This window comes from Tachyglossus aculeatus, chromosome 14 (assembly GCF_015852505.1).
Source record: "Tachyglossus aculeatus isolate mTacAcu1 chromosome 14, mTacAcu1.pri, whole genome shotgun sequence".
Lineage (NCBI taxonomy): Eukaryota > Metazoa > Chordata > Mammalia > Monotremata > Tachyglossidae > Tachyglossus > Tachyglossus aculeatus.
In genome coordinates, this window is record NC_052079.1 from 16,234,200 (window position 1) to 16,253,502 (window position 19,303).

At 53.4% G+C, this 19,303-nt stretch overlaps 2 gene segments (V, D, J or C); both read left to right on the top strand.

The window, feature by feature from the left end:
• LOC119936667 overlaps positions 1–19,303 on the top strand; it is a 159,351-nt gene that overhangs the window by 96,160 nt on the left and 43,888 nt on the right.
• Positions 11,278–14,441, top strand: LOC119936690. The segment is given in 3 exon segments: positions 11,278–11,342; positions 12,676–13,008; positions 13,890–14,441. Coding segments are annotated over 2 exon segments (351 nt in total).

Sequence of the window (19,303 nt, forward strand, 5' to 3'; positions counted from 1 at the left end):
GACCTCTGGAGTTCTGCTCCTTTCTGAGAATATAGCCTGTGTCAGGGAGTGTGGGGAGATGCTGTGTGGAAGGCTCCTGGTTTGAGGAAAACAAAAGTGGAGCATTGTCAAGAGGCAGTCAGGACAAAGAGCATGTGTTTAGGTGAGAATGTGCACTTCTGGGAGCAGGTCCTGCTTCTGGCATTAGGGTGAAGGAGGAGGAGCAGGGATGGAGAAAGCGAGACCTCCTTCATGGGGGTGAGCACACAGGGAGCCAGTAATGGCCCAGTGGATGTGGGGGCCAGGGACTTCCCAGCAGAGAGACAGGAGGATCCATCATCTTCTCCTCCAGTCCTGAGCACTGAGCAGTGAAACCGCTTGAGCCACTGTGACTCGCTGGAGGAATTGGGCTAACTGGGGAATGCTTCATGGAGAGCCAAGAGCTGAGAAAAAGGTAAGCTAACAGGGATGGAGGAGTGGGGAATGAAAGCTAGGCTGGGTCAACCCAGGCAAGTTGGGCTTTCTCTGGGGTTAAGAAAGGGGTGGGATTTGAGCTGCAGTGGGAAGCCAGGACTGAGAGAGAGGTCCATGAGAAGACTGCCAGAATGGGAGCTAAACTGGCTGTAGGAACAGAGACTGGGTCTGCATCAGACACACAAACTGAGCTGGCATGGACACAGAGGTTTGGCTGGCCCTGGGCAAAGGGCTGAGCTGGCGGGGCCACAGGAGCTGAGTCGGAACAGTGACACATGCTGAGCTGGAAGGAGGTACCAGAGCAGAGTGGGGAGCTAGCACCGGTGCTGAACTGGCAGGGGGAAGAAGAACAGAGCTGGAAGTAGGTTCAGGAAGTGAACTGGCAGGGAGCACAGGAGCTGAACTTGGAGCAGGTACAGGAGCAGAGTTGGAAGCAGAAATAGGTCCTCAAATCTCAAAGGGAAGAGCAGAATTGGGAGCTGATAGAGGAACTGATACCAGAGCTGAACTGGCAGTAGTAGAGCTGGAAGCTGGGATGGAAGCTGACTTGGAATCTGGGACAGGAACTGAGCTGGAAGCAGGAATGAGCTGACAGGTGGTACAGGAACAGAGCCGGGAGCAGATTCAGGAGATGAGCTGCTAACGGGCAAAGGAACAGAACTGGAAGGCGGTACTGTAGCTGAGCTGAGAAGAGGTGCAGGAGCAGAGCTGGAAGCACAAGTTGGAGCTAAGCTAGAAGCAGGTTGAGGAGCTGAGCTGGAAGCAGGAATGGGAGCTGAACTGGCAGGAGGAATAGGAGCAGAGCCAGGAGCAGGAGCTGAGCCAGGAGCAGGTCCTGGAGCTGTACTGGGAGGGGGCACATGAGCTGAGCTGGAAGCAGGAATGGGAGCTGAGCTGGCAGGAGGTACAGGAACAGTTGGAAGCAGGTTTGGGAGTTGAGCTGACGGGGGCAGAGGAACAGAACTGGAAGCTGAAACTGGAGCTGAGCTGGTGGGAGGAACAGGAGCAGAGCTGGGAGCAGGAGCTGGAGCCGAGCAGGTGGGGGGGGGGGGGGCATAAGAGGTGAGCTGAGAGCAGGGCTGGACACTGAGCTGGCAGGAGGAACAGGAGCAGAGCTGGGAGCAGGTAATAGAGCTGAGCTGGAAGCAAGAATGGGGGCTGAGCTGGCAGGGGGTGCAGGAACAGAGTGGTGAGCACTTTGAAGAGCAGAGCTGGTGGGGGCAGAGAAGCAGAACTGGAACCTGGGAGCAGGAGCTGGAGCTTAGCTAGGAGCAGGTACTGGAGCTGAGCTGGAAGCAGGAATGGGAGCTGAGCTGGCAGGAGGTACAGGAACAGAGCAGGGAGCAGGTTCAGGAGCTGAGCTGGCAGGGGGCATGGGAGCAGAACTAGAAGCTGGAAGCAGGAGCCGAAGCTGAGCTAGGAACAGGAATGAGAGCTGAGCTGGCAGAAGGTACAGGAGCTGAGCTGGCAGAAGGTACAGGAGCTGAGCTGGGAGCAGGAACAGGAACAGAGCTGGGAGCAGAGATTGGCGCTGAGCTGGGAGGGGGTATAGGAACAGAGTGGGGAACAGGTTCAGGAGCTGAGCTGGCCAGGGGGCATGGGAGCAGAAATGGAAGCTGGAATTGGAGCTGAGCTGGCAGGAGGAACAGAAGCAGAGCTGGGAGCAGGAGCTGGAGCTGAGCTGGGAGGGGGCACAGGAGCTGAGCTGACAGCAGGAATGGATACCGAGTTGGCAGGAGGAACAGGAGCAGAGCTGGGAGCAGGAATAGGAACAGAGCTGGGAGCAGGTACTAGAGCTGAGCTAGAAGCAAGAATGGGGGCTGAGCTGGCAGGAGGTGCAGGAACAGAGTGGGGAGCAGGTTCAGGAGCTGAGCTGGCAGCGGGCACTGGAGTAGAACTGGAAGCTGGGAGCAGGAGCCAGAGCTGAGCTAGGTGCAGGAATGGGAGCCGAGCTAGCAGAAAGTACAGCAGCTGAGCTGGGAGCAGGAGGTGGAGCTGAGCTAGGAAGAGGTACTACAGCAGAGCTGGGAGGGGCACAGGAGTTGAGCTGGAAGCAGGAATGGGAGCTGAGCTGGCAGGAGGTACAGGAACAGAGTAGGGAGCAGGTTCAGGAGCTGAGCTGGGAGGGGTCATGGAAGCAGAACTAGAAGCTGGAAGCAGGAGCCAGAGCTGAGCTAGGAACAGGAATGGGAGCCGAGCTGGCAGAAAATACAGGAGCTGAACTGGGAGCAGGAGGTGGAGCTGAGCTAGGAGCAGGTACTAGAGCAGAGCTGGGGGACAGGAGTTGATCTGGAAGCAGGAATGGGAGCTGAGCTGGCAGGAGGTACAGGAACAGAGTCGGGAGCAGGTTCAGGAGCTGAGCTGGCAGGGGTCATGGAAGCAGAACTAGAAGCTGGAAGCAGGAGCCAGAGCTGAGCTAGGAACAGGAATGGGAGCCGAGCTGGCAGAAAATACAGGAGCTGAACTGGGAGCAGGAGGTGGAGCTGAGCTAGGAGCAGGTACTAGAGCAGAGCAGGGAGACAGGAGTTGATCTGGAAGCAGGAATGGGAGCTGAGCTGGCAGGAGGTACAGGAACAGAGTAGGGAGCAGGTTCAGGAGCTGAGCTGGCAGGGGTCATGGGAGCAGAACTAGAAGCAGGAAGCAGGAGCCAGAGCTGAGCTAGGAACAGGAATGAGAGCTGAGCTGGCAGAAAGTACAGGAGCTGAGCTGGGAGGAGTTACAGGAACAAAGTGCGGAACAAGTTCAGGAGCTGAACTGACCAGGGGGCATGGGAGTAGGACTGGAAGCTGAAACTGGAACTGAGCTGGCAGGAAGAACAGGAGCAGAGCTGGGAGCAGGAGCTGGAGCTGAATTGGGAGCAGGTAGTAGAGCTGAGCTGGAAGCAAGAATGGGGGCTGAGCTGGCAGGAGGTGCAGGAACAGAGTGGGGAGCAGGTTGAGGAGCAGAGCTGGTGGGGGCAGAGGAACAGAACTGGAAGCTGGGAGCAGGAGCTGGAACTTAGCTAGGAGCAGGTACTGGAGCTGAGCTGGAAGCAGGAATGGAGGCTGAGCTGGCAGGAGGTACAGGAACAGAGCAGGGAGCAGGTTCAGGAGCTGAGTTGGCAGGGGGCATGGGAGCAGAACTAGAAGCTGGAAGCAGGAGCCTGAGCTGAGCTAGGAACAGGAATGAGAGCTGAGCTGGCAGAAGGTACAGGAGCTGAGCTGGGAGTAGGAACAGAGCTGGGAGCAGAGATTGGAGCTGAGCTGGGAGTGGGTACAGGAACAGAGGGGGGAACAGGTTCAGGAGCTGAGCTGGCCAGGGGGCATGGGAGCAGAACTGGAAGCTGGAATTGGAGCTGAACTGGCAGGAGGAACAGGAGCAGAGCTGGGAGCAGGAGCTGGAGCTGAGCTGGGAGGGGGCACAGGAGCTGAGCTGAGAGCAGGAATGGACACCGAGTTGGCAGGAGGAACAGGAGCAGAGCTGGGAGCAGGAGCTGGAGCTGAGCTGGGAGGGGCACAGGAGCTGAGCTGGAAGCAGGAATGGGGTTGAACTGGCAGGGGGTGCAGGAACAGAGTGGGGAGCAGGTTCAGGAGCTGAGCTGGTAGGGGGCACTGGAGTAGAACTGGAAGCTGGGAGCAGGAGCTAGAGCTGAGCTAGGTGCAGGAATGGGAGCCGAGCTAGCAGAAAGTACAGGAGCTGAGCTAGGAGCAGGAGGTAGAGCTGAGATAGGAACAGGTACTACAGCAGAGCTGGGAGGGGCACAGGAGTTGAGCTGGAAGCAGGAATGGGAGCTGAGCTGGCAGGAGGTACAGGAACAGAGTAGGGAGCAGGTTCAGGAGCTGAGCTGGCAGGGGTCATGGGAGCAGAACTAGAAGCTGGAAGCAGGAGCCAGAGCTGAGCTAGGAACAGGAATGAGAGCTGAGCTGGCAGAAAGTACAGGAGCTGAGCTGGGAGCAGGGTTTGGAGCTGAGCTGGGAGGGGTTACAGGAACAAAGTGCAGAACAAGTTCAGGAGCTGAGCTGACCAGGGGGCACGGGAGTAGGACTGGAAGCTGAAACTGGAACTGAGCTGGCAGGAAGAACAGGAGCAGAGCTGGGAGCAGGAGCTGGAGCTGAACTGGGAGCAGGTAGTAGAGCTGAGCTGGAAGCAAGAATGGGGGCTGAGCTGGCAGGAGGTGCAGGAACAGAGTGGGGAGCAGGTTGAGGAGCAGAGCTGGTGGGGGCAGAGGAACAGAACTGGAAGCTGGGAGCAGGAGCTGGAACTTAGCTAGGAGCAGGTACTGGAGCTGAGCTGGAAGCAGGAATGGAGGCTGAGCTGGCAGGAGGTACAGGAACAGAGCAGGGAGCAGGTTCAGGAGCTGAGTTGGCAGGGGGCATGGGAGCAGAACTAGAAGCTGGAAGCAGGAGCCTGAGCTGAGCTAGGAACAGGAATGAGAGCTGAGCTGGCAGAAGGTACAGGAGCTGAGCTGGGAGTAGGAACAGAGCTGGGAGCAGAGATTGGAGCTGAGCTGGGAGTGGGTACAGGAACAGAGTGGGGAACAGGTTCAGGAGCTGAGCTGGCCAGGGGGCATGAGAGCAGAACTGGAAGCTGGAATTGGAGCTGAACTGGTAGGAGGAACAGGAGCAGAGCTGAGAGCAGGAGCTGCAGCTGAGCTGGGAGGGGGCACAGGAGCTGAGCTGAGAGCAGGAATGGACACCGAGTTGGCAGGAGGAACAGGAGCAGAGCTGGGAGCAGGAGCCGGAGCTGAGCTCGGAGGGGCACAGGAGCTGAGCTGGAAGCAGGAATGGGGTTGACTGGCAGGGGGTGCAGGAACAGAGTGGGGAGCAGGTTCAGGAGCTGAGCTGGCAGGGGGCACTGGAGTAGAACTGGAAGCTGGGAGCAGGAGCCAGAGCTGAGCTAGGTGCAGGAAGGGGAGTTGAGCTGGCAGGAGGTACAGGAGCTGAGCTGGGAGCAGGAGGTGGAGCTGAGCTAGGAGCAGGTACTAGAGCTAAGCTGGGAGGGGGCACAGGAGCTGACCTGGAAGCAGGAATGGGAGCTAGGCTGGCAGAAGGTACAGGAACAGAGCAGGGAGCAGGTTCAGGAGTTGAGCTGGCAGGGGGCATGGGAGCAGAACTAGATGCTGGAAGCAGGATCCGGAGCTAAGGTAGGAACAGGAATGATCACTGAGCCAGCAGACGGTACAGGAGCTGAGCTGGGAGCAGGAACAGGAGCAGAGCTGGCAGGAGGAACCGGAGCAGAGCTGGGAGCAGGTATTGGAGCTGAGCTGGCAGGAGGTACAGGGGCAGGGCAGGGAGCAGGTTTGGGAGCTGAGCAGGCAGCGGGCAGAGGAGTAGAACTTGAGCTGAGCTGGGATCAGGTACTGGGGCTGAGCTGGCAGGAGGTACAGGAGTATAGCTGAGAGCAGGAGGCACAGGAGCTGAGCTGGGAAGGGGCACAGGAGCTGGGCTGAAAACAGGTATGGGAGCTGAGCTGGCAGTGGGTACAGGAGCAGAGCTGAGGCAGGTTCAGAAACTGAGCTGGAAGAGGGTAGAGGAGCAGAAATGAAAGCTGGTACCAGCGCTGAGCTGGGAACAAGTACAGGTGTTGAACCGGTTGGGAGCTTGGACCTGATCTGAGGGAAGGTAGCAGAGCTGAGCTGGCAGGATGCAACAGAGCTGAGCTACAAGCTGGTACAGAAACTGAACTGACTCAGGGCACAGGAGCAAATCTGGGAGCTGAGCTGGCAGGATGTAACAGAGCTGAGGTGGGAGCAGGTTCAGGAGATGAGCTAGCAGGGGGCATTGCACAGAGCTAAGCTAGGAGCTGGTACCTGAGCAGACCTGAGAGCTAGTACCTAGCTGAGTAAGGAGCCAAGGTGGCAGGAGGTACCATAGCAGAATGGGGAGTGGGTTAAAGAGATAAGCAAGCAGGGGGCATAGCAGGTAGGCTGAGCTGGGAGCAGGTATTGTAGCCGAGCTAGAAGCTGGTACTGGAGCAGAGAGATGAGTAGGTTCAGGAGGTGAGCTGGAAGGGAGCATACCAGCTGAGCTGAGCTAGGAGCTGCTACCAGAGCAGAGCTGGGAGTTGGTGCCGAAGCCAAGCTGGCAGGAGGTACCACAGGTAACCTGGGAGCAGCACTGGAAGCTAATACAGGAGCTGAGCTAGAAGCTGGTACAGGAGCAGAGCTGTCAGAGCCAGAACCAGTGCCATAGCTGAGGGAGGAGGAGGTGTAGGATCAGAGCAGGCAGGAGATAACGGAACAGAAACAGGAGCAGGTTCAGGAGATTCATTCATTCATTTGATTGTATTTATTGAGTGCTTACTGCGTGCAGAGCACTGTACTAAGCGCTTGGGAAGTACAAGTTGGCAAGATATAGAGATGGTCCCTACAAACCAACAGGCTCACAGTCTAGAAGGGGGAGACAGACAACAAAACAAAACGTGGACAGGTGTCACATCATCAGAATAAATAGAAGTAAAGCTAGATGCACATCATTAACAAAATAATTAGAACAGTAAATATGTACAAGTAAAATAGAGTAATAAATCTGTAAAAATGTATACACAGGTGCTGTGGGGAGGGGAAGGAGGTAGGGCTGTGGGGATGGGGAGGAGGAGAGGAAAAAGGGGGCTCAGTCAGATGAGTTGGCAGGGGCCTTTGAAGCTGGTACCAGAGCAGAGCTGGGAGCTAGTACCATAGCTGAGCTAGGAGCCGGTACAGGAGCAGAACTGGCAGGAGGTAATGGAGCAGAGATAAGAGCAGGTTCAGGAGATGACTGGCAGGGGACACAGGAGCTGAGATGGGAGCTGATACCAGAGCAGACCTGGAAGCTAGTACCCTAGCTGAGTACCCAGAAGCAGAATTGGCAGGAGGCACAAGAGCTGAGCTAGGAGCAGCTAAAAGAGCAGAGCTAGCAGAAGGTACCAGATGGGAGCTGGTTCAGGAGATGAGCTGGCAGGGGGCATTGCAGCTGAGCTGAGCTGGGACCTTGGATGAGCTGGAAGCTGGTCCTGGAGAGAGCTGGCAGAAGGTATGACCAGTTATCTGGGAGCTGGAACCAGGGCAGAACTGGGAGCTGGTACCATAGCTGAGGTAGGAGCAGACAGGAGGTGCCGGAGCTGAGCTAGAAGCTGTGACCGGAGCAGATCTGGGAGTTAGTACTGTACTGAGCCAAGAGTAGGGACAGGAGGTGAAAGAGAAGCAGCGTGGCTCAGTGGAAAGAGCCCGGGCTTGGGAGTCAGAGGGTTCTAATCCTGACTCTGCCACCTGTCTGCTGTGTGACCGTGGGCAAGTCACTTAACTTCTCTGTGCCTCTGTTCCCTCATCTGTAAAATGGGGATTGGGACTGTGAGCCCCATGTGGGACAACCTGATTACCTTGTATCTACCCCAGCACTTAGAACAGTGCTTGGCACATAGTAAGTGCTTAACAAATGCCACCATTATTATTATTATTATTATTATTATTATTATTAAATGACAGAAGATACCAGATCAGAGCAGCGAGGTAGTACCGTAGCTGAGCTAGGACCAGGTACAGGAGCTGAGTTGGTATCAGGTACAGGAGCTGAGCTGGCAGGAGGTACCAGCAGCTGAGCTAGGAACAGATACAGGAGTAGAGCTGGCTGGAGGTACTGGAACAGAGCTGGCAGAGGGCACGGGAGCTGAGCTGAGAGCTGGTACCAGAGGTGAGCTGGGAGATGGTAACAGAGCTAGAGCTAGAAGCTGAGAAAGGAGCAGGTATAGGAACAGAACTGGCAGGAGGCATAGCAGTTGAGCTGGAGCAGGTGCAGGAGATGAGCAGGCAGGAGGCCTAGCAGCTAAGCTGGGAGAGGTATGGGAGCGGAACTAGCTAAGTGCACAGGAGTTGAACTGGCAGGAGGCCCAGGATCAGAGCTGGGAGAGGGTACAGGAGCTGAGCTGGCACAGGCAGAGTTGCTGATGTGGGGAGATGTGGGGGCTAACCTGAGAGCTGGCACAGTACCTGAATTGACACAGGGCAGAAGAACTGAGTTGGAAGGAAATACAAAAGCTGAGCTGGCCAGGAAGCAGAGTTAAAAGTGGCTATAGGAGCTGAGCTAATAGGGGAGCACAGAGGTGAAATGGCAGGAGATACAGGAGCTGAGCTGCTATAAGGCAGATGACCTGAGCTGAAAGCGTGGACAGGAGCTCAGTGGGTAAGGAACAGAGGGACTGAGTTAGCAGGGGGACCAAGAGCAGAACAGGCAGGGTGCAGAGGAGATGAGCCTGCAGAAGGCAAAATAACTGAGCTGGCATGAGGTCAGCGAGCAGAGGAGCGAAGCTGGGCAGTGGGACAGAGTTGAGTTAGCTGGGTGTAGATGAGCTGAACTGGAAGATGATTCAGACCCGAGCTGGAGATGGGGTAGAGAAGCTAAGCTGGGAGAGGGTACAGAGTGCGAACTAGCAGGAGGAAAATGGCAGGCTCTGCAGAAGCTGAGCTGGCAGGGGAGACGGGCTAGCAGAAGTGAGCTGGTGAGTGGTACAGAGGCAGGAATGTCAGTGGGTCAAAGAGCTTATCTTAGGGAAATGGGGATACAGGTCCGAACGGGCAGGGGGAAAGCACAGACAGGCTGGTGTGAGGCAGAGGAGGTGAACTGGGAGGGAGAAAGGAGATGAGCTAGGCTTCAGCAGAGAAGTTGACCTGGCAAGAGATATGTGGCTCGTTGCAGTGTTTGTGAAGTACCCACTAACACCGTACTAAGCACCGGGGTACATACGGGATAATCATATGAGACACGGCGGTTGAGTTGAGTTACCAAGGGCAAAATGGCTCAGCTGACCTGGAACACCCAGGAGCAGAGTATGGTGAGAAGGGCCAAGGGGGCGAGCTGGCAGTAGGTATGAATGTGGAGCTGGTGGATTTCTGGAGGAGGCCCAGGGGCTGAGCTGTCCAGCAGCAGGTGGGGGGTGGGGTGGGGGGGTAGCATGATTTATGCTGCCGTTGGACAGGACTTTCCGGTTGCTGAGGCCCAATCAGATCCTCTGGGCTCTGGCGACGACTCTGGTGAGGGGATGGGCAGGTAGTCCAATTGTATGTCTGTCTCTGCAGCCCCTGGAACCTGATGGTCTTTCCCTCTCTGGGGGGTGTCAGAACCGGGTGGTCTGCTCTGTTAGGGCCCCATTGAGACCCCTTCTCTGAATCCACAGGGCCAGGCACTGTGAGTCTTCTTGTGAATCCCTTAGTTTAGAACCCCTTCCCCTTTAGCCAGACTGGGCCGTAAAGGGGGGCAGACCAACCAGTTTGGACTACCCCCCGGTCAGCTGGTCACCTACCGGGCCTGGGAGCCAAAGTCAGTCCTGCAGTCCTCATCCTCGTCATCCCTCTCAGCCCTGTTTCCCCATCCCCTACCCCAAACCGCAGTGCACTTGACTCACCCTCAAATGCTGCTGTTCCCACTGAGCTTCTGACCGGTACTCAGGCCTTCTTCGCAGCAGATCGGGGGTTCCGAGGAGAAGAAAGCAGGATGTCCTGCAGCAGTGTAGGAGAATGGGGTGGGGAGGGGGACCACAACATTGCCCCAAGCAAATCCAACCGGGGGGGAGGGAGGGGAAGGGGCTCTTAATCAATCAATCAATAGTATTAATTGACACAAGTGCAGAGAACTGTGCTAAGCATTTGGAAGAAGACCATATGACAATATGACAGAGTTGGTAGACACATCCCCTGCCCACAATGGGCTTAAAGTATAGAGGGGGAGACAGACATTAATATAAACAAATACATCATGGATAAAATAAATAAATTACAGAGCCATCAGATGGGGGTGCTGAGAAAGTATGAAGTTAGGTTTGCCCTCTAGGGAATTGGGAGAATCGCCCCTCTTCGTCCTCTTCTGGGTAACTTGCCCATCCCATCTTTCTATAATGATATATTGGCACTGACATAATTTATAATGGCATTGTACTAAGCACTGGGGTAGGTTCAAGATAATCAGGTTGGACACGGTCCATGGGCCACTTGGGGCTCACAGTCTTAATCCCCATTTTACAGATGAGGTAACTGAGGTGCAGAGAAGAAAAGTGATTTGCCCAAAGTCACACAGCCGACAAGTGGCAGAGCTGGGATTAGTACCGAGGTTCTCTGGGTCCCAGACCCGTGGTCTTTCCATTGGACCACACTGCTTCTCATTTGACTGGTTGTTGGAATATACGGTATGTGCATGTATGTGCGTGCGTATGTGTGTGATGGCCCAAACTTAACCCCTGTTCTTGCCTTCCAGCTGGGACCGTGCCCCCATCCGTCTTCCCCTTGACTCCCAGCTGCAAAGAAGAACACCTCTCCCAGGTGGCCGTGGGCTGCCTGGTGACCGGCTACTCCCCAGAGCCACTGAACATCAACTGGAGCCCGGCAGCCTTCAGCAGCAGCTCCAAAACCTTCCCCGCTGTCCTCCAGTCCACGGGCCTCTACACCCGCAGCACCCAGCTCACCGTCCCTGCAGATAAATGGCAGTCTGAGTCATTCACTTGCAATGTGGAGCACCCAGCCAGCAAGACCAAAATCGCAAAGACAGTCGGTAAGACAGCCGCCTTCCCTCCACCCCTCACCTTCGAGGCTGCTGGTATCCACCCCTTCCAGCAGAAAGGGAGCATGGAAGAGGGTTGGGAGTTATGAGGCTGGAGGAATCCCAGTTCAGGAAGGGACTTACAGTGTCAATGCAAGAGGAAGACCAGCCTGAATACCTTGGTGAAATCTCGTTTTATGACAGGAACTGCATATATGTGGTGGGATGGGGCGGAAGAGGCCATGGATACAATGAAAATAAGGGTGTGACATTCTAGTAGCCTATTCTTTTAAATGGGCCATAAACGTTTTTGAACTCCTTGCTATTTTCTTCACACTTGGAATGAATACTGATCTCCTTTTCTGTTTGCAGAACACAGAAGAACTGATACACAGCTTCCATGCCCAAGTAAGTCTACAAAACCTTTGCTTCCTAAGGGATCAGTGTGGCCTAGTTGAAAGTGCAGGGCCCTGGGAGTCAGAGGACCTGGGTTCTAATCCCAACTCCATCACATACCTGCTGTATGTCCTTGAGCAAGTCACTTAACTTCTCTGTGCCTCAGTTACCTCAACTGTCAAATGAGGATTCAATATCTGTTCTCCTACTTATACTATACTTATAGAGAAGCAGCGTGACTCAACAGAAAGAGCACGGGCTTGGGAGTCAGAGGTCGTGGGTTCAAATCCTGGCTCCGCCAATTGTCAGCTGTGTGTCTTTGGGCAAGTCACTTCACTTCTCTGTGCCTCAGTTCCCTCATCTGTAAAATGGGGATGAAGACTGTGAGCCCCACAGGGGACAACCAGATCACCTTGTATCCTCCCCAGCGCTTATAACAGTGCTTTGCACATAGTAAGCACTTAACAAATGTCATTATTATTATTATTATTATACTATGAGCCCCATGTGGGATTTGATTATCTAGACTCTCCCCCAGAGCTTAGCACAGTGCTTGACATATAGTAAGCACTTAACAAGTGCCACAATGATTATCCCCATCATTTTGACCTGCTGAGTGATATCAGGAGAAAAGTTGAGGCTGGAGAGTGGTACTCTCTAGAATTGGGGGCACCATATGAGCAGAAATCTCAGGGTAAAGTCAGCTGCTCCATTTCAATTTACCTCTGAAGCTCTCAGGAATTCCAGAAGGGCTAGGGACAGAAGTTGGACTGACAAGAGATCTGTGTGGAGCTTCAAGTTCTAACTGCAGGAATTTGAAGAGAAAGTGAGTGAATGTGCTGTGACTCCTCTCACTGTGGAGGGCAGAGCTCTAAAAGACTGAGGAGAGGTTACGGATGGATATGATGATGAAGATGATGATAATGGTGGCAGTATTTATGAAGAGTTGACTATGTGCCAAGCACCGTGCTAAGTGCTGGGGGAGAAGCAAGAGAGTCAGTCCCTGGGGACCCTAAATCAATCCATCATTTTTACTGAGAGCTCACTGTGTGCACGGCACTGTACTAAGCCCTTGAATCTATGAGGGAGGGAGAAGAGGTATTATATTCCCATTTTACAGATGAGGAAACTGAAGCCCTGAGGATTTATGTGACCTGCCCAAGGACACACAGCAGACAAGAGATGGGGTTGGGACTAGAACTCCGATCCCCTGACTCCACATCCCTTGGTCTTTCTTCATGGTCTAGAAGGAGAGGCCGGTGAGGGTCAACATTGCAACTGAAACCGAAAGACCCTGTTCACTGTGTATCCCATCCACTCCCTTCTCTTAATTTCTGTCCTCCAGGCCCAGGTGGTCCTGCTGTATTCATATTTCCTCCCAAACCCAAGGACTTCCTCTCTGTGACCGGCACCCCTAAGGTCACCTGTGTTGTTGTGGATCTCGGCTTCGAAGACAAAGATGAAAACCCTGTTGTCACTTGGTACCAAGGTGACAAGGAACTTCCCAAGTCAGGAAGTGTAGAACCACCACCCAAGGAACAGAGGAATGGCACCTATCGTTTTGTCAGTGAGCGGGAGGTGTCCAGCAAGGATTGGCTGGACCAGAAAGTATTCAAATGCAAAGTGCAGCACAAAAATTTTCCATCGCCAGTCATGAAGACGATCTCCCATACCGCAGGTAAGTAGATGGTTGCTCTCTGCACTAGAAAATTCAATTTAGAGCTCCTCCCCTAACCTGAGACCGGGACGCTGAGTCAGGGGAGGTTGAAACCCCAGGCTGGACTTCAGAGGGGCAGGAGAGGGCAGAGGGTGGAGAACTTGATGTCACAACTGAATAGAATAGATTCTTATCTTCATTCATTCATTCATTCAAACGTATTTATTGAGCGCTTACTGTGTGCAGAGCACTGTACTAAGCGCCTGGGAAGTACAAGTTGGCAACATATAGAGACGGTCCTTACCCAACAGTGGGCTCACAGTCTAGAAATCTTCAACTCATGAAAGATAAGAACTCCCTGGGAAGGGATGAGAAGACGAAATAAATCACCCTTAAGGGTTGAACGATACTCACAGGTGTGAAGGAAGCTGGGGGTTGATGTATTTTCCCAACTGTTGGAGGGAGCTAGTACAGTGGCCTGTGGAAACTCTTTCCAAGAGAAGGCATCATTCCAGGGCATTCTTAGCCCCCTCTAGACTGTAGACTCATTGGAGGCATGAAAAGTGTCTTCCAACTCTGCTGTATTGTACTCTCCCAAGTGCTTATTACATTGTTTAGCACATGCTAATCAATCAATAAAGTCCACTCATGGATTGATTGATTGACTGATTTGACAAGGACTTTGAAATCCACAACGAATCTGATGCTCCCTCCCAGCAGAGGCTCAATCTCCCATGGGCCAGAGAAGACAATCCACCCACCCCTATATTTTGGGTGGTTCCCTGAGTCCTCTCACAGCTCTAAGGCCCTCAAAACTTTAGCCTAGAGACTCTCAGTCCCACTGGATGCCGTGGAGTGACTGGGGCTACTGTTAAATTCTTCTGTTTCTTCCTCTCCTCAAGGCACACGCAAGGCTCCGGAGGCCTATGTCTACTCACCTCACCGAGATGAGTTGAACAAAGACACTTTCAGCCTCACCTGTATGATCTTGGACTACTACCCCGAATCAATCACCGTCGAGTGGCTACAAGATGACAAACCGGTACCTGAGGCAGACTATGCCAGCACCCTGCCACAGATGCATGGGAGTACCTTCTTCATGTACAGCAAGCTTGATGTGCAGAAGGCAGATTGGCAGAGAGGAAGGACCTATACCTGCTCAGTGAAGCACGAGGCCCTGCCCCAGAAATTTCTGCAGAAGACGGTATCCAAAAATACTGGTAAATGAGAGCTGCTTAGAACATCGAGAAACCCCATCCTCTTACCCCACCTGCATCTCCTCCTGACCCAGGACCAGCCCGGCTCCCGCTTCCCCATCTGCTGTCTGTGCTTGTCCCCCACCCCTTCCACCCCCACTCCGGGTCCTTGGGGTCCAAAACGAGGAGAATTCCCCATGTAAATTCCTCCCGTGACCCTAAAGCATGATAATAAACACCCCACCGCCACACCTGAAACACAGCATGTCTGGACTGGTTCTTCCTGGGGCCACCACGGAAAGAGAAGGGGGATCGGTCCCTTGTGGGGTGACTGGGCTGACCAGAGTGGGGGCAGGGAGGGCAGGGACAGGGACTCCATCTCTCTTGGCACGGGCAACTTGGCTCCATCTCTATGGTGCGTGAAACTGCCCTGCCCCTGCTTGGGTGACTCAGACCCTTGGGGCAATGTCTTCCTCTAGGGGTGGAGGTCTTCAGAGACACCCCCCACACCCGACCCCTGCCTCTCCCAGGGACCTGGACTGGATGGGCAGAACCAAGTCTCCTCTCTGCTGATGGTAGCTAGGGCAGCATGGAGGATGTGGAAATTCAGGAAGGTGGCTAGAGAGAGGGTCTGGGCAGATGAAGCCCTGAGCTCCATGTTCTCCTGGATGGAGCCACGGGGAAGTTTTGGCTGTGGACAGTGATGACTGACCACGCGGTCCACAGTCCACTCCTTCCCGCACAGGGGGCAGCCTGAAGCCCTCAGACTGAGATCTGGCCTGGGTCATCTAGCCCTCGCCCCTCTGGGAGAACATGAGGTGAAATTCCCGTAGTTCCCCCGGCTCTCACACTTCTGCTTAACTAACACCTTCCTGTCTACTCTGCTGCTAGGAGATATTGAATCAGTTGCAACTGGGGAAAACCTCTATCTGAGGCCCCTGCAGGAAGTAGGGATGAAGGGGCAGAGTCAGCATGGCCAGTTGCCCTCCACACAGTCCCATCTACAGGCCTAGGTACACTCTCCATCCCCTCCCGATGGGTGACCTTACTGATTCACCTACTTGCTCTGCATCACTCTTGTGCCCCTCCTTTCTGCCATACATTCACCTGAACTGCCTGGACACTACATCGCCCCAGGGACTCAGATAGTTTTCGTATTGAGACACAAACCCACACATAAGGAGTCTTATACCGAGTCAAGTCCATCTACACTTCCAGCAAAATACACTTCGAGAAATCGGTCACGAAGCATTCTCACACAAGTTTGTGAACTTTGTTTCTCACTAGCGCACACACTAGCACATCCATACACTCCCACAAACCACACATGAACTCCCACACGCATGTTGAAACCTTGATTTTGTGCCTCTAGTCCCTTTGTGTCAATGTATCAAGCCAATGGAGACCGAGTACCTGTGTCTCTTTGCTGCTTTGCTCATTGGCCCCAGAACCCACTAAAGTGTGGAAGGAACCAGAGTAGAGGACTGTTCTGGGCTGCGGTGGTAAACAAACAGACAGTGTGAATTTACACTTTCAAATCAGCTTACCCTAAATCACCTCACACCCACTCCCTTATTGAGCCCCTTACCCTCTTATCCTTATCCCATACTTTGGTCCATGATACTTTGTCATGACTGGGGATGAAGGATTGGGCATTTAAGAGTGAAAAGCTCAGATCTGGGCATTAACTATGGAGCTCAGCACTGGCCTGCACCCTTAAGAGTTGCTCAGGACCCTCTCCAGAGGTCCTATGCTAATCCTCCACAAGCCAGCAAACATCAGCCTAGAGAGGAGATGAAGTTCTCCTACCTTGCCCAGTCCTCTCCCTGGAGAAGAAAAAAGTCATCTTCCCTGATCACACTTAGCTGCCCCTATACCCAGCAATGGGTCATCTCCCTGAGGTCTTCTAAGGTAAAAATCCTCAGCTTCCCTACTCCTCCTCTGCCTTTTCCCAGAGAGAATGGGAGCCTAAAGTCTCCCCAGAGATCAATTCTAGAAATCCTATCCTTCCCATCTTGATTGGATCCTCTCCTTGTCCTGCCCCTTCACCATTCCCTTTCTCTCTCCACCCCATCTCCATTCCACTCTGTCCTTGTTGCTCCTGAGCCACTTCCAAATAGGATTTGGACTATTGCTGGGGAGAGGGGCCTTACCCACCCTCCCCTGGGCTGTGGAGATGTCTGGATGGGAGCCCTGGGGTCCCAGAGAGTCTGGGTGGGATATAGGCTGTTGTCCTTCCAGGGATGCCTATGGGACTCCCAAACTATCGGGAGTCAGTCAACACCTGATCTGCTCTGGGACCCTGTCCTCTCCAGAAGTTGCCTTCTGGGGAGTGATCGCACTCTGACCCCACCAAGGGCAGTGGGATGTACAACAGGGAAGAAATTATCCCACCATTATGATGAGAACCAACACCCTTCCTCTGCCCACAAGCCTCCAGCAAGAGGGGACGCTCTAGTGAAGGGGACAGTTTGTATTACTAGTAACCCAAAACAAAACACCCAAAGACCATTACCGCCTGGTAACTTCTTGGCAGTTCCCGTGTCAGGCCAGTACTTGCAGACCCCTCAGGCCTGGGGCTTGATTGGGTAATCCAGACTGATCTGTAGTGCCTGTTTCTGTTGGCGGTGAATTCTGACTCTGACAGATCCTGGGCCTTGAGGACTCAGAGATGGGCTGGCTTGAAGCTGGCTGTGGCATACGTGGTGTCTTTCTCCCTGTGGTGTCTGGACTGGCCCAGGAATCACATGGTCTTCCCAAGTCTTTGGTGCCAGACCAGGCCACCGGGGCCTCTGTGAACCAGGGCTGACACCCTCAGGGAAGCCCAGGCCGGACCCTTGCAAACCGGACCTCAGGGGTTACTGTAGACACAGACCTTCTCCGGGGCTGGACAGTGGTAGGGCAGTTGAGTGGTGTGCACCATTCCCTGTTTATAGTGTCCTTGGGATTACCCCTCATTCCAGATGAAACCCAACCTCACCCATCTCCCATGGCCCCGTAGAGTCATGGGGCAAGCAGGAACCTGACCCCGATTGCCTTCTCTTTTTCCCTTCCTCACAGAGCTGATTCTGGATGAGAACTGCACTGAGGCTGGAGACGAAGAGCTCGAAGGGCTATGGACCACCATCTCTGTCTTCATCACCCTGTTTTTCCTCAGCGTGTGTTACAGTGCCACAGTCACCCTTTTCAAGGTGAGGTCCACAGACTCCCCTCCCCTCCTTCTCCCTAACTCACACGCCCTGTCTTCTGGCGATAAGAGTGACAGCTGGGGTTGTGGGATGGACTCTGGCCTAAGGGGATGTAAGGGGTTCATTTAGCTGTCTTTAACTTTCAGGGCTTTCCTCTCCCCTGTATGAGAGACTCTGTTGGTTTTCAGGTTGCAGTTTAAACCATTGAGGGTACTCCACCTCATTCACCATTACCTCAGTCTGAGCTTTCCTCAGTCACCATTTCTGACCCTGAGTGGTGATCATGCAGATCCTTGAAACTCTCAGGCCTTGATCAATCAATCAATCATATTTATTAAGCACTTAGTGAGTGCAGAGCACTATACTAAGTGCTTGGGAGAGTACAATATAACAGAGGCATGTTCCCTGCCCACAACAAACTTGCAGATTACAGGGAGAGACAAACGTTAAAACAAATTACAAATACATAATACATAAGTACTGTGGGACTGAGGGTGGGGTGAATAAATGGTACCTACCTGTGCAAGGGTGACACAGAAGGGAAAGAGAGTAGGGGAAATGAGGACTTTGTTAAGGAAGGCCTCTTGTAGGAGATGTGATTTTAATAAGGATTTGAAGGTGAGGAGAGGGGTGGTCTGTTGGAGACGAAAGAGGAGGGAGTTCCAGACCAGAGACAGAATGGGGGCGAGAAGCCTACTGTGAGCTAGATGAGATCGAGTTACCGTCTGTAGGTTGGTGTCTGAAGAGTGAAGTGAGCATTCTGGGTTGTAGTAGGAAATCAGAGAGGTGATTGAATTCTTCAAAACCTATGGTAAGGCCTTTTTGTTTGATGCAGGTGTAGGTGGGCAACCTCTGGAAGTTCTTGAGGAGTGGAGAAACATGGGCTGAATTTTTTTTTAGAAGAATGATCTGGGTTCCAGAGTGAGGTATGGATGGAGTGGGGAAAGAAAGGAGTCAAAAAAGAGTGTTAGTTAAGTATGTAGTGTTCAACACTCTAGTATAGTAGAAAGGGGTCCTACATTTCAGGGAGAGTTGAGCTGTTTTTAGTTTGGGGCCATCTTCCAATTCCCATGGTACTCAATAATGATAATAATTATGGTATTTAAGCACTTCTTATGTGCAGAGCAAGTAAGGGAGTGTCTACCTATTAACTGAGCACTAAAGTCTCCAGATCAATCAGTGGTATTTCTCGAGTGCTTACTGCGTGCAGAGCACTGGACTAAACACTCAAGGGAGTACACCATTATATTGTACTCTCCCAAGCACTTAGTAGTGCCCACTCCATCGCTAACTTTTCCTCCAGTGATTCAGCCTGGACCTCTCTTCTATGACCCTGGTAGAGCCTTATAACCTCCTCGCTGTTTCCTCGACAGGTGAAATGGATCTTCTCCACGGTTGTGGACCTGAAGCCACAGATGCTCCCCGATTACCGGAACATGATCGATCAAGGGGCCTAGTGTGGCCTCCTCTCACCCCTGCAGCTTCTGGGAAGACAGGGTTCAGGGACACCCCAGTCTGACTCTTCCTGACACTTATCGACAACAGCAAAAACTTAATTGGAAAAGGAATCTTCCAGCACCTCCTCTCTCCTCCTGGAGGAGCTCCACCTGGAGGCTTTCCTCAAACTGTGAGGGGTGAGAAAGGAAGAAGCGTCAGTCTCCGTCTGAAATCCCATCATTGGTCCCTCCTCGTGGGGTAGAGAGGGGGTGGGTCCAGCCGATTCTGAAGCCTGGTGGAACAATGGAAAATGTCTTCCGGGACTGGCTTGAATCCCACAAAACTCATTGCTCATGGGGACTGCCACACTGGACCTAACCCCACCCGGAGAAACCCCTGCATCAGCTCTCCCATTCCCAGTGTTCTCCCTATGCTCGGCCATGCCCCTTGCGATGACCCCGTCAGTCAATCTAGCTGACTGGTTTCCGTGTGCCA